Source organism: Artemia sp. Qi Xiang Cuo, chromosome 17 (genome assembly GCF_049724085.1).
Source record: "Artemia sp. Qi Xiang Cuo chromosome 17, ASM4972408v1, whole genome shotgun sequence".
Classification (NCBI taxonomy): Eukaryota; Metazoa; Arthropoda; class Branchiopoda; order Anostraca; family Artemiidae; genus Artemia; species Artemia sp. Qi Xiang Cuo.
The window spans coordinates 38,648,174-38,672,146 of record NC_142810.1 but is presented as its reverse complement, the minus strand read 5'-3'; the positions used below and the strand labels follow the sequence as shown (position 1 = coordinate 38,672,146).

At 35.9% G+C, this 23,973-nt stretch overlaps 1 protein-coding gene across 1 annotated transcript in view; it reads right to left on the bottom strand.

Moving 5' to 3' along the window:
• Positions 1 to 745: 745 nt before the first annotated feature.
• The window catches only part of POLDIP2 (DNA polymerase delta interacting protein 2), a 66,377-nt gene continuing 43,149 nt past the window's right edge, over positions 746 to 23,973 (bottom strand). The window contains exons 6-7 of the mRNA XM_089103710.1: positions 10,700 to 10,905; positions 746 to 920 (exon numbers count right to left, since the gene is read on the bottom strand). Of these exons, the coding sequence (XP_088959836.1) occupies positions 809 to 920; positions 10,700 to 10,905 (318 nt within the window). The 3' untranslated portion in view covers positions 746 to 808. The remainder of the gene's footprint in view (positions 921 to 10,699; positions 10,906 to 23,973) is intronic.

The window sequence follows — 23,973 nt, the reverse complement described above, 5'->3', positions numbered from 1 at the left end:
ACCTTGAATCTAACAAAAGAAAAAATCATTAGTTAAATTAAAATTACTAGGCAACAAAAAAAAATAATTAAAAGATAGTGATAAATCAATAGGAGTGGCAACCCTACTACTGAAGCAATTGCCAAAAATGTTTGCTGAGCTGCACTCATAGGGAGAGTAAGTAGGGCAATGCTCAATTATGCTTCGATCCTCCTAATTTGCATTACCCAACTGATCCTCCCTTTGAAACAACTTAGTAAACTGTTCTTGGCAATTATTTTATATGTGCGATAATGTCAGATACAATTTGTAGGAGCGAAACTAAAGGCATGTATCAAAAAAAAAATTTGGGGGGGGGGGGAATTAGTACGTGTGTGGGGGTAGGGGAATAACAAAAAGAGAGATAATTTGAAGAAGACATTGAAGAAATTTTTTGATTTTTTTGTGGGGGGCCCTTTCTCGGTGCGCAACTGAATAGTCACTATGTGTAGGAGTCCATTTCGGGTTTAGAATCCAGGATTAAAAAAAAGAAACATGCAAGCTATCTGACACATGTATGACATTACAGAGTAACGTACACATTAATAGATTTCATTGAAAATGGTGTATGTGTAACTAGCACTCCATAGCAAGTGTACATGACTAATTAGTCAATCCAACCCCGTTGGACTCTTTTACAGGGACAATAAAAATACAACTACAGCCATCCTATCCAAACAGAAGCCACTGAATTAAATATTAAGCTGCAAATATAAGTAAATTATCGTTAACGCGCAATTGTTTAATTAACAAATACTTAAAACGCAAAAAATGTAAAGTAGATCACAATTTAAATAATTCCTGAGGGGCTGTTTGGTTCTTCTTGTCGAGATTCGAGCGAAAAAGGTGGTATCCGACAATCAAAAAAATATCCGTCTTCTCTTTCCATTCTGAATGTGCCCCTGTAAAAGAAAAATCAAATCAAGGGATAGAATCAAACCTTACATTCGCATGTAGTCAATTTTAACTGCAGAATTAAATTCGAGACAGAGGCAGAGCCAGGGGATAGATTTGGGGGTTGCGAAAATAATGAAAAAATAAATAAATAGGATTCATAGAGAAAAAAGAAGAAAAATGGGTGTTTTCAGTAAAAGAGTATGGAATGTAGATAGCACTAAGAGTGAAATCCAAGTCAGTAGAAAACAAAATCATTGGCCCGTGTTATTTTTCCAATTGCAAACATGCTCCATTCTGTCCCTTCTTTAAAATAACCTGTTCACACTTCAAAATTCGTTTTCCTAAATTTTGCCTTGCCTCCCTCCTTAACCCTTCCCTCTCCGATTTGTACAAAATCAAAACTTTATCTACTTGGAGTTCATGAGAAGAATTTCAGTTTTTGCTTCGACCTTTGATTTCTTTCAAGTAGTTCCTTGGTTTGCCCAATTGAATCGCATAACTTTTTATACGATATAAAGCTACCACAACTGCCTATAATATAATTAGTCAGTGTTGTAAATCTAGAGAGAATTTGCCCACAGTAAAACAAAATCGTTCTACTGAAAAAAAAAAAAATCAGAAATATTTTCTTTTTTATAACTATAAAATTTAAAAGCCAAAAATTGCAGAGGCTCCTAGGGATCCCCATAATTATATATTGACCAGTCAATCTACTTTCATTAGCTCTTTCCAACAGTACTAATTATTGCGGCGATTTTTTTTGATGTTTCAACAATGAAAACCACACTCTTACTCTTGTTTGTTGTAGTTTCTGTTCGTTTTGGAATTCATTTAGCAGAATCTGTTATCTCTGTTTGATAGGATTAATTCATTTAAATTCATTTCATTGAAATATTATATGATTTAATTTCTGATTATTTTAAGTCTAAATATGTTTCTTTACAGTAGCATCGATTTCGGAGGGGGGGGGGGGGGGAGGAGGAGGCATATATCCTCTGATTTTTGTCCACAAATTCTGGAAAATACGTTTTTTTTGGATGTTTTCACACAATATTTTTTTCAGGGCATTTCCACTAAAAATGCTATTTTTGTATTTTCACTGAAATAATTGAAAAAAGGACGAATTTGCACCCCCACCATCCTATAAATTTTATTAAATGCATTTTGCCCCCTAATAAATTTATGTGAATTGATGCCACTGACTCTTTAGTTTCCTTAAAAGCTTATTTAAAAAAAAAAAAAACAGAAATTATTCTCCGTTCAGTTTTTAATTGATATTATATATTCCGTTATGAGTAAAAGTTACAACTGCAGAGTAAAAGAAAGATTGTACACCATTTTGCAAGGATCAATGAATTGATAGAGAATTCGTTCAAGGAGGATGATGTCCACTGTTCGATATCGAGCGCTTCGAGGTTTGCAATTCAGGGGCATTTTTATTTTAGTGTGGGGGAGGGATTGAACAGCGATTGCTCTGTCACATAAAATAGAAGCCACATTCTCTACGAATAGTTTCGAAGTTAAATGCAGCATTTATAGTCACTTACCGTATCCTGTCGATTGGTGACGTCATCAAAATCGCTAGATACTAAATTCTTTCACCGAGGGAGGGGGGGGGGGGGTAAACCTAGAACCGAAGATGCATAAAAAATAATTAATTGCAAACTTTGTATTCCAATAATTACAAAAAAAAATTTAGTATCTAGCGATTTTGATGACGTCCCCAATCGACAAGAAAGGGTAAGCGACTATAAATGCTGCATCTACCTTTGAAACTATTCGTTGAGAATGTGGCTTCTATTTTATGTGACAGAGCAATCACCGTTCCAGTTCTAGGCGTCTACCCCAGGCAATTTCCCCCCCCCCCCCGTGGAAAATACGGCTTTCCAAATTTGAAATTTTTATTTGAGTTTTGTTTTTCTATTTTCCGTAGGGGGAAGGAATTTTGGTACTTGTGTATTATACGCCACTAACTCAAGTTTACGCTGTAGTCCGGGCGCCACGCTTCGCTATCTTACTTATTTCAAGAAGGGGGTACGACGGAATGGGGTTATTATGAAACATATACCAAAAGATAGCCTAAAAACACAGATACCGAAAATAAAAATGGCACTTTAAAGCAAGGGGGAAGTCTATTAAATTTGGATCTGAACTTCAGATTTCCCGAAAAGTGCTATCTAACGAGCAAAAACCGGTTTCAGACGTCATTTTCCAGTATCCTTTGTGTTATTTTGACTGCTGTTGTTTTCAAACAGTTCGTGGTAACGAACTGTAAGTAAGGCGCGACCCGGTTAAATAGTAACCAAAACTCTAAAAGCCGGAATTTTGATACCAACAGATACATCAATAGAATGAAATTTTTATGCTGATTTCAAATATATACATTTCATTAAGTTTAGTCTTACCCATCAAAAGTTACACGCCTGAGAAAATTTGCCTTATTTTTGAAAAAGGGGGAAACACCCCCTGACGGTTGTATAAATCTAAAGAAGAATGGACTCTTACATTTAGTAAACCAGATAGTCCTAATACAGCGTTTTTAAACCCCTATCTGCAAAAATGTGGAATTCCGTATTTTTTGCCAGAAGAAAGATCACGGATGCGTATTTATTATTTTTTTTTTCCCCAGAGGTGATCGTATCGATCCAGTAGTCCTAGAGTATCGTGAGATGGCACATCTGAACGGAAACTAAAAGTTCTAGTGCCTTTTTTAAGTGACCGAAAAAATTGGAGGGCAACTAGACCCTCTCCAACGCTCATTTTTTCCCAAAGTCACCCGATCAAAATTTTTAGATAGCCATTTTGTTCAGCATAGTCGAAAATCTAATAAATATGTCTTTGAGGATGACTTAATCCTCCGAAGTTCCCGGGGGAAGGGCTGCAAGTTATGAACTTTGCCCATTGTTTACACATAGTAGTGGTTAATGGGAAATACACAGACGTTTCAGGAGGAATTTTTTCTGGTGAGGGGGGGGGGGGGGGGTCGGAGGAGGGGGTTACGAGGGAGGATATTTTAATGTACGATGTTATCTTGGGGGAAGGGACATTTCTATGAAGGGGTACCGGATTTCCCAGCATTATTTAAAAAACGATCAGAAATTAAATAAAAAACAAGTTTTTTCAACTGAAAGTTCGGAGCAACATTGAAACTTGAAACAAACAGAAAGTATTACATATATGAGGGGGTTCACCCCCTAGTCAATACCTCGCCCTTTACGCTAAAGTTTTTTTTAGTACTTTCAAAAGAGCTATCTACCTAATTAACCGGCCTTTGTGATTCAGGGGTTTATGAATCGAAAAAAATTCGAACTTTAGCGGAAAGAGCGAGGTATTGAATAGGGATAAACTCCCTAATATACGTAATAAAAATATACAACTATAGAATTTCTTTACGTAAGTTAATTCGTAAATTACGTCAAAACAAAATTTCGAGAAAGCCATTTAGCCAAAATAAGTAAAATTAATATGCAAATTTCATTCTAATTATTCATGCGCGGTGAGCCGAAATTAAAGCTGAATTAATTCAAAAACGTTCAGAAATTAAATGAAAAAAAAAACAAGTTTTTTTTAACTGAAAGTAAGGAGCGACATTAAAACTTAAAATGAACAGAAATTATTCCGTATATGAAAGGGGCTGTCCCCTCCTCAATGTCTCGCTCTTTACGCTAAAGTTTGGTTCTGTCACACAACTTTATTTTTTAAAACAATAAAAAACTTCAGCGTAAAAAGCCAGGCGTTGAGGAGGGGACAGCCCCTTTCACATACGGAATAATTTCTGTTCGTTTTAAGTTTTAATGCCGCTCCTTATTTTCAGTTAAAAAAAACATATTTTTTTTTAAATTTTTAGTATCAAGACCGAATCAAGAGAATAGACTAAATTGAATTGTTTGTTTATTTCTTAGCTATGTCATCAGGGTCCTATATTCCAAATTAACCAAATTGGGAGCAGACACATCATTGACAAATACAATTGTGGGTAATTTGGCGACAGTGCCTAATGTTGCAAATGTTTCTAAGCCAGGCTTTGATAATTGATAGCTTTTAAGATGTACTATGTGAAACATAGATGCAAAGACAGTGATTGTTTAGAGTTATACAAAGGATTGTATTGTATAGTCAAGATTTTGCTAGATAGCTTTTTTGATTTTTTTTTTCATGGAGCTTGGCTTTCAGGTTTAACTAGTTTCCCATTCTCTTGGCCAATATCTATCTGCCAACTAAATTGACATATGTGATGATATTCCACAAATCCAACATGTAATCCTACAAGGGCTTTCCTGTACCCTAAGAAAATCCATTCCCACAGTGACAGCTCTGGGAAGCTTGAATAGACAGTCTTTAGGGACAATGAACTCCTACTGCAAACTAATGAGTGGTGATGGGAGCAGCAGCATCCCGGGGGTGGGGGGGTGTTTTACCCCTAAATTTTGACCATTCAGTAATTTTTTCGTCAAATTGCTATTTATTTTCGTCCATTTCCAAATTTGGTGATTTAGCGTGTTGATTCGGTTCCTGTTATTATTCAAATCTGGTAGATCTTGTAGTTCCATCAAAGTTGGTTGTGATTTAACCTGTTTATCTGGCTAATCATTTTGTAATATCAATTTAAGCTTTTGTAATCACAAAAAAGTATGAAACAGAAAACTCTAAGGGAAAAACATACTTCCTAGTGCTAAATTAAAAAATTCTGCTGCTTCGTGGCATACTGACATTCACTTTTATTCACTTAAAACACGGAAATGACAGCTCTGAAATCCTAGATTTGAAAATTCTATTCTATAGTGTAATTGACTGTCCTTAATGGTAATCAGAAAATTCTTGGTGCTTCACGGCATAGCATTACTTTCGAAGTTGTTTTCTTTCCTTACATTTTCGGTCCTTACAATTTTTTTTCCTTATTTTCTGAGAAACAAATACAAAGGAAAATGGATGAACTAGTGGTAAATCCCATAACTTTTTAACTTTTTTAGTAGTTGAGCTCGAGGAAGATATTATGAAGCTGTGTTGTGAGATTTTGATCGCCTCATACAGAAAATTAGAGGAACTTTGAGCTTGAATGATCTCCACGTTCACTTGTTCCCTCGCCCGAAAACGTTGAAGAGTCTGTCTCCAACCGATGACTTCTTTGCCTTACATGTGAAAAGGTGCATTTACCAGTGGTCCATTATGGTTCAGGCCCTTATGCCTCACCCTTCGTACCTTTCTCCGCTTGATTTTGGATGGGAGATGGAGGACAGATGCATAGTACCCATTAAATCAACCCTTCCTGCTTGGCTATCCACTATTCAGAAAACTTCACCATATTGCAAGTGTAAATATTGCGTTCAAAAATGTCCATGTGCAGATAGAGGTTGCGATATTTTGTGCTCTTGCTGTGGGAGATGTTGCGAGGCCGAGGCTGATTCAGACGAGGAATAATTGTGCGTGACTAGAAATGGCAGGATACTAGGAAAAAAAATCGTAATGAATTTGGGAATGCTAGTATTAAATAGTGTTAATTCTGACTTGGTTTAGTTTCTTTACCTGCGTCATTGCTGCCATTTTTTTCTAACTAATCGTGTTAGTTTATTATGAAGACATTCTGTGGCCTCTAGGCATTTCTATCTCGTATTTGAGCGGAAAACTGCACCTCAAACTTTGTGGAAGATACATTGTCTTGCATGAAACACCAAAATATAATAAAATGTAAAACTTCAGAGTGTTCTACCCCTCATAAGGAAGTGCCGTTGGTATTTTTCGAATCAGCATGGTCGATTGAGGGGAGGGGGGGGTAGGCTAATTCTTGTACCTGCCCCATTCCATCTTGGTATGTTTCACAATTTCAACACCTGGCGCCCGGACTATTGTGTAAAACTTGAGAACAAACCGGTTTCTTTGTTAGTTTCTTTCAGCTTAGCGCTAGACAAGACAAAGACAAGTGGAAGAATAGATAGGAAAATATAATTTGGGCTATATATTTGCACATAGGGGGGGGGGGGGAGTAAAAGTATTTGGACAGTTTGAAGTCAGGAAACAATTCTTACCTCATAATATGCAGAATAGTTATGCCTAACATATTTTGCATGCACACCCGCTTCACTTTACCCCCCCTAATGTGCAAATATTCAGGCCAAATTTGTTTCTAAAGTAACGAAGAAACTAACGAAGTAACCGGTTTGTTCTAAAGCTTCACACATCGTAAACTTGAGTGAGTGGCATATAATACACAATTACCAGAATTTTTCATAGAGAAAGAGCCGGATTTCCCAGAATTATTATTTAGAAACGATGAGAAATTAAATTTAAAAAAGGGGGGCGGGGTTAATCGCCAGGGGGGGGGGGGTAAATGTCGGTTGTATCTTCACATTTTCGCTACTCAAAAGTTGTAATTGCAAGGAGTGCTTTTGTTAATTTTGAGGGATTTGGTGTCAAACACAGACGATCTGTTTAAAGTTTTGTAACCATGCTAAAGTTTGTGACTAGGACCCCAGCTATTGAACTTGACTAAATCCTAAAATTACAGAAACTAAACTTTACTAGTTTTCTAAGACCCTTTCGTTTTCTTTTTTGGCGGAGGGAGTGGAAAGTTACACCAAATAATATGAATTTCGATGGAAGTTTCATTAGAAAAGTTTTTCAATGAAGAATAAAGATTTTAAAAGAGAAGCCAAATTTATGTTCCTAAGGAAACGTGATGTATTAAACCAGCCTTTACTGAGCTTCGCCAACGGAAGTGTTGCGTGACTTCAATATTAATACTTCTTCTAATACTACAACTAATAACTCACTCTAGCCCCGAGCCATCTGAGACCAACAAAGCTATGCACGCTCCTCCTCCTTCCCAATATATTCAAAGCCTCTTTACATCCTTCCAAGAAGTTCACATTTCCCTTAAATCTTTCCTTACGAAATCCTCCCACCCAATTCTGGGACTACCTCTTTTCGTTCGGCCCTATAAGGTTGACCGACATCTGGCATCTTGCATCTGCCGAACGTCCTCTATCCATCTCAACCTTTCTCTCATTATAGCCATAGAAAGCGGGATTGAACCGCACTTTTCGTAGAGCCTACTGTTTGAAATACAGTCAGTCGGCCGGGTACCCAGAACAATCCGTGGGCGATTTCTCTGGAAAACATCTAGCAAATCCTCTTCCATTTTTCAGATTACCCACGCTTCCGAACCATACTTGACCGCTACCATTACTGTCACTTTCAATATTCTAATCTTGGTTTGCAGCCTGATCTTCCTATTCTTCCAAACTTTTTTCAACTGTGAAAAAACACCTTGAGCCTTGGCTACTCTACTTTTAACATCTTCACTGCACTCACCGTTTTTACTTAATAATACTACCTAGGTAAGTGAAGCTGTCCACTTGATTGATCTATTTGGTACCCAACGCCTTCTTTTCATCTCTTATTCCTAGCCTTAGCGACTTAGTCTTCTAATATTAATTTTCAAACCTATTCTTGCCCCCTGAACTCGCAATACCTCTAAGAATTCTTTTCCTTATATTTTCATCTAGGATGCTTAAATCATCAACATAATCTACATCTAGGAGAGTTTTACTTTCCCAATTGATTCCGTGTTCTCCCTTTGCCTTTGCTAAGCTCGTTAGGACGAAGCCCATTAAAACGATCCATATAAACGGGGACAGACAACCAACTCTGTTTAACTGTTGATTTTATACGAAACCAGCTACAAACCTCATTTCCTACCTTAACCGCAGCAATGTTATTTTCCCACATAACACTAATTACTTTAATGTAATTATCTGGTATACCATACAAGGATAGAACCTTGGCTAAAGCTCTTCTATCAGCTGAATCAAACACTTGCTAATATTCAAAAATCATATTTATAATCTTCAGTAACTTATCTCTAATTTCATAACCAATACATTTAAAACTCATTTACCACACTATCAGCATTTGGAGCCTTATTATTTTTTAATCCTTTTAGCACTAGTTCTTCCTAAAAAAAATAAACCTTTCCTTGCATCAAATCAATGCCCCAGATGTCAATCCTTTAGAATTTTGAAGATTTGAGGGTTTGTCTGAAAAAGATTTTCTAAAAAAAAGAATAAAATAGTGATAGAATAAACTTTCATTTGCTCCTCAAGGAGGACTGATCTGCATTAAATAGGAAACTGAATCTTTTACTTGCTAAGGTTTCGAATTTCTATTATCACTACCAAGAGAGCAGCTAAGGGAGATCTCCAGTTTCTTTAGCAATGAGTGAACTATTGAAGTTTAGAAGACACAAGCGATACCATTCCTCTGCCTCAATCCAAAACACAAAAAATGAAACACCCAAATTAATATTCATCAAAAACCGGGAAGTAGATCCGGTTCCAGAAAAACCGGAAACCGGAAAAGCCAACCTATAGCTTTAACACCAGTCTAATACCAAAGACATCTTTTGAGCGGGACCTCAGATTAATAATACGACAGTGAGCTAAAATTCACCAGCCACTGCGAATCCATCGTTAGCACAGCTACGAAAGTAGTTGGACTTTTTCGTAGAAACTTCACCCTAAGCGATCCTCAGCTTTTTTCAACTCTATTCAAGTCTCTTGTTCGGCCTATCATTGAATATGGTCACACGACAATAAGACCTCACTTTCAAAAAGGCATTGATGCACTTGAGAAAATTCAGCGAAGAGCAACAAAATCTGTGCCAAAACTAAGAGGCCTCTCCATCTGTGAAGGATTGGAAAAGCTGTCACTTCCTTCCATCTCCTATAGACTCCTCCGAGGGAATCTTATTGAAACTTTCAAGCTATCTCACAAGTACTACAATAACATTGGATCTTCTTCTTCAACTTCTTCAAGGAAATACTCTTCTTCTTCTTCTTCTTCAAGGAAACACTCTTCTTCAACACAAACCATCTGCGAGGACACAACTTTAAGCTAAAACAAAACACTTTCAATAAAGAAGCTGGAAGAAAGAAGTGGGCCTTCCCAAACCGAATAGTCAAGGAATGGAACAACCTCCCCCAAGAAGTGGTTATTGCTGACTCTTTCAAGAATAGTATTGACAAGTTTTTTATTGAATGTAAATTTTTACGGAAGCGAAAGCCTTTTTATTGCAGTATATTATTATTATTATAACAATCCCGCCAGAGGTTCGTTGGCGTCAATTGGGGATGGGGTAAAGTAGGGAGTTTGGGCCCTCTAGATTTTTGCCCCTCCCTCTAGATTTTGAAAAAATACCCTATTTGGGGCATTTGCGTTAAAAAAATTGAAAAAACAACAAATCCCCCCCCTAGGTATTGAAAAATACATATCATCCCCTCCCTAAATTTTCGTGATATAACGCCACTGCAGAGGTCCGCGCTTTCCTTAAAAACCACCGAGGTTAAACCCCTTACCACTTTATCGCAATAAACTTAAATTGGCGATAGAAGAAAAGGAACAAAAAGAATAAAGTTTTATACTTTGAGCGAAAAAATCGGTCCTAAAACAAACAGAAATTATAGTTAAGTCAAACTGATAAAGACTGAAATTATTAGAAATAAGTGTGGGGCTGCCCACCCCTTCCCCGATCCCATAGAGGTTAGTGCAACTTGCCGTTTAATGAAAACAAAAAAAATTTCATCAGTTTTAATATTATGACATTAAAAATCAAAATACTTATTAAGCTTCCTTGAAAAAAAAAAAATTATACAAACAAAATCGATTCAGAAACAAATTCTAAAACAAAAAAAGATTTTTTTTCTTATTAAAAAAAAAATCGAAAAAACAAAAACCAAATGCCTCACCCCTAAAAACTCTAAAAGAAGTGTGTAAATTACAACATGCTTACCACATATGTCCAGAGGGTGCTTGGAAGCTAACATGGCTTGAATACTGGAAGGCTGGTTGGCTTGAGGATAAAATAGGCTCTTGCCCTACAACCCCTCTTCCTCGGACTGTTTCCAAAGTTCCTGATAAACTGAAAATACGCCAATGTCGTTCACGAAGTTGGACGGTTAATTCTCCAAGATTTTCAAGTCTTATACAATACCTCCACTAAAATTAATCCAAAAAATTGGTAAAAAAAACAGTAACAAATTTACTTCTAAAGACTCTAGGTCTTTTAACAGTTTTTTATATTCATGCATTAGGCCTACCCTTGGCTAGAGGTGATTTATTTTAATAATTTGATCTAGCTAAAACATTTACAACAAAAATCCTCGGAACTGTATCAAACTGGGTAAAGCTAAGAGTGGTTTTATAAAACTTAATAAATTCATAAGAAACATGTTCCAAAAACAAATTTTTTCCAAAGGCATATCAAAATCTAAGACTAGCCTAAGAGACATAAAGTCAAATAATACCTCAAACCTAAAACGCACAGAAGTGGCGAATGAGATCTGAAAAGGACAAGAATTTACAATGAATCAGCAAGTCGAATTCAAAACCAACAAAAATTATTTGAAACAAGAGTGGAGCTACCACCTTCTAAACCATCTAAAGAACCCTTTAGGATTTATTTATTCATGTGTAGCAGCACGTGCTATCTTCATAGTTGATGTGATTATTCATTTTAATTTCTGTTCCTTTTGGGTTTGAATTATTAGAGACTTCCTCTGTGCTCGCTTTAAGTTTTAATCACAGTTCATACAATTATCCAGTATGATCATTCCCTATCTCACCCATTATAAAAACCCGGACCGGGGTGCGAGTGCTCCAGAGAACGTAGAAACATAAGCGGCGTCAGATCTTTTCACGGGTAGACAAGTCAGACGCGTAACAATCGGAAACAAGTGGAAACCCACTATTACGAATAATGCACTTTGCGCGAAACAATCGGAAACAAGTGGAAACCCGCTATTAATAACTGCACGAAGAAGTGGGAGGAGCTTTTTGTTCGCACCGAGAACGAAGACCAGAAATGATCTGCGATAAGCTTACTGGATAATTATATGAACTGCGGTTTTAATATAGCTCTTTGGCTTCTTTGAAAAACCTTTTTTTTGAAAAGTTTAAAAATTAATTTTTGTTCGTTTTTAATTGGCATAGTTTTATTATTTCTTCATATTGGGAATATTTGAAAAGCTAACAGATATATGTAAGTTAACTGACATGGTTGTGTTATTGGTTAATTTTGGGACCGTTATTAAAGTTTATTCTCAAATTTTCTCCTTAAGAATTAAAACATTAGTGTAATTTAAGTGTAATTTAGTGTAATTTATACTTGTGCAAAATTTGAGTATTTAGTCAAAATTATTGATCAGCAGTACTGATGTTCAATAAATTTTCAATAATAGTTTTACTATAGAATTTCAGGTGGATGGGAAGGAGTATTTGTGTTCATATGAACTGAAATCTAAGTAGTTATGATCTTCTATCATAACCAACCTGGCTCCCATCCTGTTTATACCCTTGAATATAAACATATCCTTATTCACTATTTAATTAACTGAAAATGTTAACGTAACATTAACGTAGCCAGGTCATTTACTACAGAGTTTTTTTGTTGGGTTAAAAGAAAGAAGAGAAAGGACGTCACAGATTGATACAACCGGATTTGTTTCATCATTGTTTTGTATTTATTTTTTTGTTAACTGAGGTTCCGTAGGTCTTGGGATTTTATCTGACGTGTTATCATGGCCTGGAATTTTAAAGCACATCAGCGTCAAAGAATTGGAATTTTTTGCTCTAAAAATCGACATGACCATATTTTTCTTCCCAAATTGCTTGTCTTTGTTAAGGCCCCCGTGGTCAAGTTTCGCGTAGATCAGAAAAAAAAAAAAAATTCCCGACCCTTTTTTTGGTTTCTCGACTCGATAAAACTCATTATTAAAAAATATTTTTCCTTTTTAGGGTGGTTTAAATCAGTATACATGTCCAGTGTGTTATTAGCTAATGGGAGGCAAAAAAAAATTCTGCCTATTTTGGACTTCATTGTCTTTATTGGGATCCCCCTGTCTCTGTTTACATGCCCTTTCAGTTTAATCCAATCTGATAGAACAAAATTTGGTGGTCTGGGTGTCACATATACGTCACATCTATATTCCCTGTAAAGCAGAAGGCTATCAGAAAAGAGAAGAATTGAGCATTTTTTGGGCGTCAAGAGCCAACCCAAAATTAAGTTTCTATTTTGTTTCCTGCTTGTTTTCGCCAAAAAACTTATGAACACCACTTCTAACTGACCAGGGGACAAAATTTAGGTTCCGTTTCCTTTTTTTTGTTCAGCGAATAAACTTATATCTGTAATAGCTTACAGATATAACAGATATAAGTTTCAAGCTTGTAAGAATTAAATTGTTGGTCCTTTTTCAGATAGATCGGTAATATCGAACTAGAAATGTTTTGGCATTTTTATCAATCTCCCTCGACATAACATTCGAAATCTCCTTGCCCTTCCACAAGCATTGCCCAAAGTTTTTATCCAATCCCCCAGTTGTTCCCGAGGTATTACAGATACGCTATTTTCATAGCCTAGATGAACATACTGTCTTTTGGTTTACCTCACTACTTCACTACGAATAGATTCAAAGTTCCGCTGATGCTAATAACTCCAAACTTTCAGGCAGATTGGAGACAAATGCTTGTTTGCCCTTGCATCTCCTGCCTATAAGCACAACATATTGAGCCCTCTTGCCCTTTCCCCAACATTTTGAAATTTCACCTTGATCCCCAAAAGGCGTTTCCAAGATGTTGCAGATCTGCCATTTTGATAACTGCGAAACAAGTTTTTCTTGATTTACTTCGGCCTCTCGCCCGAAGTCAAAATTCTGCGTCCGCTTGATCTCCTAGTACCCCCAAAAATTTAAAATCGATCCTTCAAGATGTCCTGAAATAGCCCAGAAGGAACATTTTGATATCACAGGCAACGCTATAGCGTTGCCTATAGTAAAGGCCATACGGCTCCAATGTTTTATTATTTTTTTTCCCATAGGCAATTCACATGGAAGGGGTTGTCGTATAAGCTTCAAACGGGGCTCTTTCGATTGGAAATTGAGAGTTCTAGTGCGCTTTTTAATAGTCAAAAGTGATTGGCGGGCAACTAGCCCCCCCCCCCCACGCCTATCCTTCCCCTAAATACATCCAATGAAAATTTTGAGATAGCCATTTTGTTCAGCGTAGTTGATGTCCAGATAGAAAGTATATTTTTGAGGAGGACACTCCCCCACAACCCTAAGGGTTTTAAGTTATGCCCTGGGGGCATATAAGGTTTTTATAGAAGGCGTTGTCGTAGAAACTTCAAAACAGACTCATTCGATTGGAAATTCAAAGGGCTAGTACCCTTTTTAATAGTCGAAAGTGATTGGAGGGCAACTAGCCCCCCCCCCCCCCGCCCATCATTTCCCCAAACACATGAAATCAAAATTGTGAGATAGCCATTTTGTTCAGCGTAGTTGATTTCCAGGTAGAAAATATGTTTTTTAGGGGGAGGACATTCCCCCACAACCCCCAGGGCAAGGGTTTTAAGTTATGCCCTGGGGACATGTAAGGTTTTTATACAAGGCGTTGTCGTAGAAACTTCAAAAAAGGCTCATTCGTTTGGAAATTCAAAGGGATAGTGCCCTTTTTAATAGTCGAAAGTGATTCGGCTGTGATAATTAAAAGGGCGACATACGCCATTTTTGCTACTTTTCAGGAGAGCCAGAAAACGGAAAAAAGTTTGTATGGCTGTGGTCGCTCTGAAGAGCGAGGCTAATGGAGATCAAGGGAACATATTCTAGACCAGCTTTTTCTGTTTTTTTTTCAGTGGTATAAATTAAATTCAAGTATTCTGAGCAAGCTCGAAATTATTCCATTTTATGGCGTATGTCTCCTTTTTCCTTGACAAAAAAAGGAGACATATGCCAGGTCCCCATGTTATAGCTCCATAAGAAAATCCTCTTCTGTCATTCCGAATTCCAAAAAATACTGAAGGAATCTGTGCATTTTGTCTGCAATATCAAACAGAGGCTGCCTCTGAGCTTTTTTTTTTATATGAAATTTACCTGCGACCATCATTCTGTTGAAGTACTAGAGACTTCTGATCCAATCTTACTTTTTGCACTAGCTTCCTCTTCCTTTCCCTTGGTGTACTACAGAATTACTTACAAGAGCCTCCCGGATTGTGGCCATTTTGTTCATATTATCAGACCGAGCGCATCTTACCCTCCTTTTATATTAATTCATCGTTTCGTCAAAGCACTTTGAAACTTTTCTTCGCCCGACTCTAACTATTCGTAGTCTTCTTCTTCCTCTTTTGTACTCCAGGACTTCAAATAATATACCTGTTTTATTTCAAATAATACAAGAGTAAAAATAAGGAACTGAATTGGCACAACCTCTTGAAAGAACTTCGAATAATGCAAAGTAAAATATAAAAAACTCAATCATTGGCACGACCTGTTTGGAACACTGGAAGATTTACTTCCACAAGACACACCAAAGTGATGATGTTTAAACAATGACTAAACACGTTTGCAGTTCGTAGTATCCCAGAACCAAAAATGGATTTTGATTAGTGCAAAATTCAACTTATGCTACTTCTGCTTGAATCTACAAGAAGAAATGAATCACAAGGTAGCTTATTAGGTCGTTGTTTAAATATCATCACTTTGGAATCCTTTAAAACACGTGGTTAGATCAGGCGACTCTTCATTCACCGGCAAGTCAATCCAAAATTGCGTTTTCCGCTCATCGGAAATGTGTGTGGATAGCCTCAAAATTCCTTGATTTTTTGCTTTTGAAATCCCTCTAGGACCTTTCACGTTATCTGGCAAACCTTTCATGCGCTTCAATTTCTGTTTAAGAAAATCAAAACGTTGTAAATCGTACGTTGTCGTCGAAAACGTTGTCGTCGAAATCGTACTTGTAGCATAGACCTTTCTGCCCTTTTTGAAAAGTAACCTGCACAATTCTGTTCAGCAGGATAGAATCCTTTTCTGGGCCCTTTTTAGGTGCCTTCTCAATTTTCCACAAGAAAAAAATCTTTCGTGTCCAGAACCTTCACACGAGTGTTTTTCCTGCAATTTTGCATCAGAGTTACCAGATCCCTCAAATCCTCGACAGCATCCTGATTTTTTATCTTCTTTTGGATGCAGCCATGGATAGCGTCCGCCGTCATTTGTGTTTGACCCTTGGTAAGGTACTTTAAAGTGATAGCGTTGGGTCCCCAACTCTGATTCACGATGTAAACAAGTGCACTAAAGAGAATCCAATTTTGTTTTTGGCCGAGGAATTGTCACACCACAAAACAAATTCTTTCACTTCTCGCAACTCGCTAATCAGACTGTATATGGCTGACCACACCATCAGCAGTTCTGCCATAGATGGCTTCATGCCATACTATGCAATACGCGGTTTCCGGCACACTTCCTGACTTTACAGGAGCAAAAGTCTCATTAAAGACTACTAAACGGCTAGTGAAGTGTGACTCCTTGATTTTTGGCGTAATGGGCAGCAAAAGTACTTTCTGCATATCAATGCTGTACACCGCTTTTTCCACCCCATGAGGGTGATGTGCATCTTTTTCTAGTTCCTGTCTTGCTTTCTGTGCCATTTGCTTAGGATTATCCATTACATCCTTGTCTGATTCACTTAGCTGTTCATTTTCCTCTTTGTTTTTCACGGTATCACAAACTTTGCAGGTATCGCTCTTTGTCATTTTCAAAGATACGTTTACGCTGTGCATCACAGCGGCATAAGAAGCACGAGAGCATTTTTCATTTGGATAGTTTTTCTGAAAATCATCAAGCATCAACTGAACAGTGAGTTCTCTTGGTAAGTATCTCACATTTGGAAGAACAGGAACAGGGTCAAAAGTTCAAAAGAACAGGGTCAAAAGGAGACACGTGCTCTGCACGTATCTCCTTTTTGGCCCAGCTGCAATCCGCGTCCAAAAGTGGTGTATGTCTCTTTTTCCTCTTCGCAACGGTAGAGGATAGGAGAATTCTGACTTCACCATTTGAGTCCTCGTGCTGGGTTTACCCATGACACACACATAACTCATTTCTGACCCAAATGGAATATGTCACCCTTTTAATTATCACTGCCGGATTGGAGGGCAACCAGCCCCCTCCCCACGCCTATAATTCCCCCAAACACATCCAATCAAAATTTTGAGATAGCCATTTTGTTCAGCGTAGTTGATTTCCAGATAGAAAATATGTTTTTGAGGAGGACAATCCCCCACAACCCTCAGGGCAAGGATTTTAAGTTATGCCCTGGGGGCATATAAGGTTTTTTATAGAAGCTGTTGTCATAGAAATTTCAAAAAAGGCTCATTCGATTGGAAATTCAAAGGGCTGGTGCCCTTTTTAATAGTCAAAAATGATTGGAGGGTAACTAGCCCCCCCACACCCATCATTTCCCCAAACACATCCAATCAAAATTTTGAGATAGCCATTTTGTTCAACGTAGTTGATTTTCAGATAGAAAATATGTTTTTGAGGAGGACACTCCCCCACAACCCTCAAGGCAAGGGTTTTAAGTTATACCCTGGGGGCATTTAAGGTTTTTATAGAAGGCGGTGTCGTAGAAACTTCAAAAACGGCTCATTTTTAATAGTCGAAAGTGATTTGAGGGCAACTAACCCCCCTCTCACGCCACCTTTTCCCCAAACACATCCAATCAAAATTTTGAGGCAGCCATTTTATTAAACGTAGTTTTAATTCTGGACATTAGGTCTTTGAGGATGACAACTCCCCCACAGCCCTCAGGGCAAGGGTTGTAATTTAAGGATTCTCCGAATCCTTCCCATTATTTCTTATGGAAGGGATGCTCGTATAAACTTTAGAGAGGGCTCATTTGATTGGAAATTGAAAGCTCTTGTTCACTTTTTAAGAGTCAAACGAGATTGGAGGGCAACTAGACATTTTTTTAAAATAGTTCAAAGTTCTGATAACAAAAATCCGGTGTCGACACAACCCACCAGGGCCCGGGAGTAGGCGTTGTAAGTTATGCCATGTGGGCATATAAACAACCAAACAATCATTAAATAAGAAATCAATGCAAACAAACATACAATAGATATTAATATAAATTAGTAAATAAATTTAGTGCTGGTATTAATGTAAATTAATAAATAAATTTCTGCTGGTGGAATTTAACGCGGGGAAATTATCAGCAGGAAAAGAAAATGTTCTTTGAGGGGGGAGGAATTTTCCAGGGGTGGGTTGTCCAAATATGAATTATTCAGGGAGAGGACGACTAAACCCATTCGATAATATTCTAAATTTTACATCTGAAAGTAACGGGAATAAAGAATCAATGAAAATGTCAGAGATAGCACTTCACGTTCCTTTAGACGATTATGTTCCTCTCTTTTGAAAAAAGACATTTTCAAAAGACAGATTATTTTCACTTATATTTCTTTCTCTGTAGCTGCTCAGTTATGCATATGAGGGGAGAGACTTCCCCCCCCCACTGTCTACACTAAGGTTTCAGTTTTATCTCAAGGCTTAGAAATGAACGCAATGCGATAAAAGTATTACTCAAAATAACATGTATAGAATAATATATGCACATAACACGAAACAATTAATCAAAATAACATATATGAGTTGAGACTCACCCAAATGATGGCCCAGGGGGCTCACCATTTTACAATCTATGAAGTCAATCCTGCAATAACTGATAATATAAAGTAGTTTTGAATATTTTAACGTCCTTCACAACTCAAACGGTCCAACAATCTTTCTACAGCCCAATGAGTCTGTCTAATCTCTACATCGGGAACGGAGGAGATAAGTGAAGTTCCGCTTCGTTTTAGATGAGTCTGTACCCTCACCCTCCTCCGTTCCAAATGTCTATGCCAAAATTATTTTGCTTTGTTTCAAGTGCGCCGCCCCCACCCCAAAGGCATTAGAAAAGTAAAGTTTTGTATAGGAAGAACACATAGTAAATCTCTTATAATTATTCAATTATAAGGTTAAAATACATACTCTGTGAAAGATTCAAAATTGCTTTGGCACACAAAATCCTATTAAGGTCAATTCCAAACAGTCGTGATCCTTTTGTGTCAGCAAGTGAAATGGTCTAAACCCCCTTATTGGAGCTATTTTTTCAATCCATTCATTGTTGTCAATCGCTGTCCACAAGTTATGCAAGCTCTCTATTGTTCATATATAAGGTTTGTATCAAAGAGGTAATCGTATAGACTTTGAAAAAAGCCTCAATCGATTTAAATTGAAAGTTCTAGATCCGTTTTTTAGATTCATGACTACTCGGACCGTAAGCACCCCCCCCCCCATGCCATAAAAACTTGAAACTTTTTGCAATCAAAAACGAACAAAAATTAATTAAAAAAACTCCTAAAAATAATTTTTTAAAAGAAAAGTAAAGGCCATTTTTGAATTAAGCTCAGGAGATAAAAATGCATTTTACAATTAAAGATCAAAACGACCAGAATTACCATTAAAGAATAAATGAAACCCAAAACGAACAGAAATTAAATAAACAATCATAGCAAAAAACATACAACAAGTAATAATATAAATGAATAAATATATCTTTTTTTTTTTTTTACTAGAAGATTTTATTTTTATTTGAATAAATCAACATAACAAAAAAACATATACCCCCAACAGAGAGCAAAGCTCGTAAAATTGGGTATTAATAATAATATATAAAAAAAAAAAAAAAAAAAAAAAAAAAAAAAAAAAAAAAAAAACATTTTCTCATCATAACAAAAGAGAGAAAGAAAAAAAAACCTGGTTAAAGAAAAAAACAAAAAACATAACAAACATAAAGAAAACAAACGCTGGACAAGTGGGGCATGGAAGGCTATCCCAACATGGGTAACAAATATAAACAAAAAAAACAATAATAATAATAAAAAAATTTCTATTCCACCATCACAGGTCAATACATAATTTTAATATTTTCTTCCTTAGAACTGATATTTGCCGAAATGACTCAATTTGAATTCTATCTTTCAGCCTATATTTATTTGAAATAAATGGTATTTGGTATCTAATTGAAAATCTAGATCTTTCACAATTAACAAAGGGAATTCGATATGTTCCAGAACACCTAAAAGCCGAAGGAGGGGGCAGAATCAACAGAGATTTTTCATAAAAATAACTACTAGGATCTTGTATTTTAAAATGCCATATTGATATATTAAGTTCTCTTATATGTTTCAGATCTAATAAATTCAAGAAAAGAAATAATGTTTCAGTTTCCGATGCATCTCTAAGTTTTGATGGACGATGTACAAAATTTCCAAGTATTCTCACTGCTTTATTTTGAAGGATCTGTAGGGGTTTTATATGCGTCCAAAAAGTATTTAAATAAATAATTGTGCAATAATTTAAATAAGGAGCAATCAAAGAATGATAAATTATTTTTAAAATTGAAAATGGAAAAACATGTTGCAAACGATACATAGACCCAATATTTTGCGAAAGTTTCACCCTTAAATGATCAATATGAGTTTGAAATGACAAAAGGGGATCAATAAAAACTCCTAAATAACGATACGATTGAACTCTACGTATTTTATGCTCACCAACTTGAAGCTCCTGACATGAAATTTTTTTAGTAGCACGTTTTAAATGACCAAAAACCATAAATTCAGTCTTCTTATAATTCGGTACTAAATAATTAGATACAAACCATCGATTAACTGAACTAACAGTGTTAAACAGATTTTGAATCAATGTAGATGAATCCTTCGCTTTAACAGAAACAGCTGTGTCATCTGCGAATAAAATTGCAAGACCATTATTTCCCTGCAAACATCGTGGGAGATCATTAATATACATCAAAAATAAAAGCGGACCTAATACCGATCCTTGTGGGACACCAATATCTTCAAGATCATTTAAACTAGACAAATGTCCATCAACATCTACCACGATTTTACGTCCATAAAGGTATGATCTTATTATTTCTAGTCCTTTCCCTCTTATACCGGAATTTTCCATTTTATCAAAAAGAATTTCATGGTTTAAAGTGTCAAATGCTTTTTTAACATCATAAAAAACAGTAGATACATGATAATTACTATCTAAGCAGTCATTTATTTCTAATACAAGAGCTGCAACTGCTTGTTCCGTCGAATGGCCTGCCCTAAATCCAAACTGATGTTTGGTAAAAAAATGTATTTTATCTAGATAATTAGTAATCCTTCCTTTTAAAATTTTTTCCAATACTTTAGACAATGGTGATAAAATTGCAATAGGACGATAATTATTTGTATCAGATTTATCTCCTTTTTTATGCAATGGTATTACACGTGCAATTTTCCATCTTTTAGGAAATGTACCTGAGAAAATACATAAATTTAAAATATGAAGCAATGGTTCAAAAATTTCACCTGCAATATTTTTTAGCAAATTAGTTGAAAGTTCATCATATCCCAATGAATTACCATTTTTTAAATTCTTAATGACCTTTTGAAATTCTGCAAAAGTAACCGGGGCCATAAATATGCTCGTATCTTCAGTGGGCGGTAGATATTTTTTATGCGACCTTGGGGAAGAAAGGTCAACTTCTCCTGAAACAACAGATGATCCAATACTAGCAAAATATTCACTAAACTTCTTAGCAACAGCTTGTGGTCCTCTAAATTCTGTACCATTAATATCAAATAACACTTCAGGGTGTAACAACTTTTTATTTCTTCCAATTTTATCTTTAATCAAACTCCAAGTTTTTCTAGGGGAATCTGAATTTCGAAAAGAATTTTCATAATAACGTCTTTCACTTACTCTAAGGATCCTTACCAGCATATTCTTATAATTTTTAAAACGCGTTATATTTATTTCCGTGGGATAGTTTATTCTAATTTTATATGAACGATTTTTCTCATTAATAGATCTCAAAAGTGATTCATTTATCCAAGGTTTTTTTGGGGTAAGTTTCTTTCCTCTCGGGCTTTTATATGGGCAAAAAAGATCAAGCTTTTCATTCATAATATAATAAAATTTATCTAATGATTGGTTCGGATCCTTCTCATCAATTACAGGACTCCAATCAACATCACCAAGCCCTTCTTTTAACCTTAACACATTTTTATGTGAAAAATCTCTACGCTTGGTTTGATTTTTTTTATTATGAGGAAAATTTATAAGAAAATCAGACATAATTATACAGTGGTCAGATGAATCATCAGGAATAATAAATGTATTAACAGCACTATAAGGTGAAAAAATATTATCAATAAGTGAAAATGATGTATCAGCTATTCTAGAGGGAACAAAACATACGGGGTTTAGTCCATAAGATAGTGGGCCCTCCAAAAACTGCAAAATATTTCTATCTATTCTATTCTGATCTGCAGATAGGAGTTTCATTAAATCAATATTAAAATCACCCATAACTAAAAAAGGAGTATTAAGACTAGCTAATTTATCCAACATACTTTCAAAATGATTTTTAAATTCTATCTGGCTGGATGACGGAGTACGGTAAATAACTGCAATTAAAAGCTTCCGATTATTTGGAAAAGAGCATTCAACTACACAAGATTCAAAAATCATTTCAATATTCATTGGCAAAAAATCAATCCTTATACGTGCTGGTATGCAATTTTTAATCAAAACACCCAGACCCCCTTGTTTTTGTCTTTTCTGACCGATGTGAAAAAATTGGTAATCTTTTACATGTATATTTTCAATTGAAAAATCGTCTAAAAAAGTTTCACATAGGCCTAATATATCTGTATCTGAATCCGACAAAAAAGTTTCAATCACATCCTGCGCAGTCCTCCAACCCCGGCAATTCCAAAACGACATCCTACTTGTATTTACATTTTTTCTTACCAGCTCATTCATAAATATATATTGATTTTTTGGGATATCAAAATTACTAGAAGTATCTTCATCATCACCAGCTACAATAGTTTGAAAAATTGACTGAAATGAAAGAGAATTCCGCTCAAATTCTTTTAACCTTGATGATGAAATTTCACGATTATCTCTATCCATTATCAAATATTAACCCCCCGTAAAGAGAAACCACACCATGCCCTAAAAGACCAGAAGAACATAATAAAAAATAAAAATTAAAAAAAAAAAACAAAAAAAAAGTAATCTCCATTCCAAGTCGTTTTCCCTCAGTAAGACTAATACGCGCAACTTTTAATTTATAAACATAATCATATTAATAAAAACCAAAAAACACAAATACAGTTTCCAGGCCTAGTATCACTGAAAGCCAAGACCAATCCATAAGAACTCCAATCACAACCCGGTACGCTCCGCACCGCGCTATACACTATACACCATTAATACTTTTTCTCATTTTGTTTTTTTTACATTATTCCATCCACAACATCTTTTTAAAAAAAAGAAGATAAAAAAACACGAGACAACATTACTTCATACCAATATGCTATAAAAAAAAAAAAACACAAAGAAGTAAAAGCACAACAAAATAATAACTCAAAACCATATTAAACTAAAATAATTAATATAAATATAAATATGACAACCCGCCTAGCATTGCATAGGCCCACCTCGAGGATTTATCGGCACTGACAATTCAGGAATCACGTCATTCACGGAGAAAGAAACACGCAGGCCATTTGGCCGATCAAAACAAAGGAGAGGTGGAACCGATTTTGTTACCCATGCTTGAATACCACAATCAGCAAGCTTTGATCTTTTTTCAATTAGCCGTTTTCTAATATCTCTCACTGCCGTCGGAGCATCATCACTAAGATAAATATCTTTATGACCGCAAACAGTCTTTCCTTTAAGTTTTTTACTCTGTTTCAGAATCGTTATTTTTTATTATTTATAACGAACAGTAACTTTAAAATATCTAAGCTCTTTTTTTACTTCTGTAACAGAAAATTCTGGGGTCTCGTTTACACCTAGTCCTTCTTCACAAACAGTTTTGAAAATCGCTTTAGCTTCCTCTTTATTATCGCAAGGTAAATTCCAAACCACTATATTTTTCTCATTCATTCTATACTCGCAATGCATTAACCGATTTTTCAACTGATTATTTTCTTCACGGAGAAACACTGACTCAGCTGTAACAACACTAATCTGTGATTTTACATTTATTATTTCATTCTCAGTAGCCGCCACATGGGTCTGGATCGTCGAAAATTGCTGCAATTGGCCAGATAGAGCTTCCTCAAGCGATTTGACCCGGGTTTCCAGAGATTTGAACTGGTCCGTGATACCGTCAAGCTTT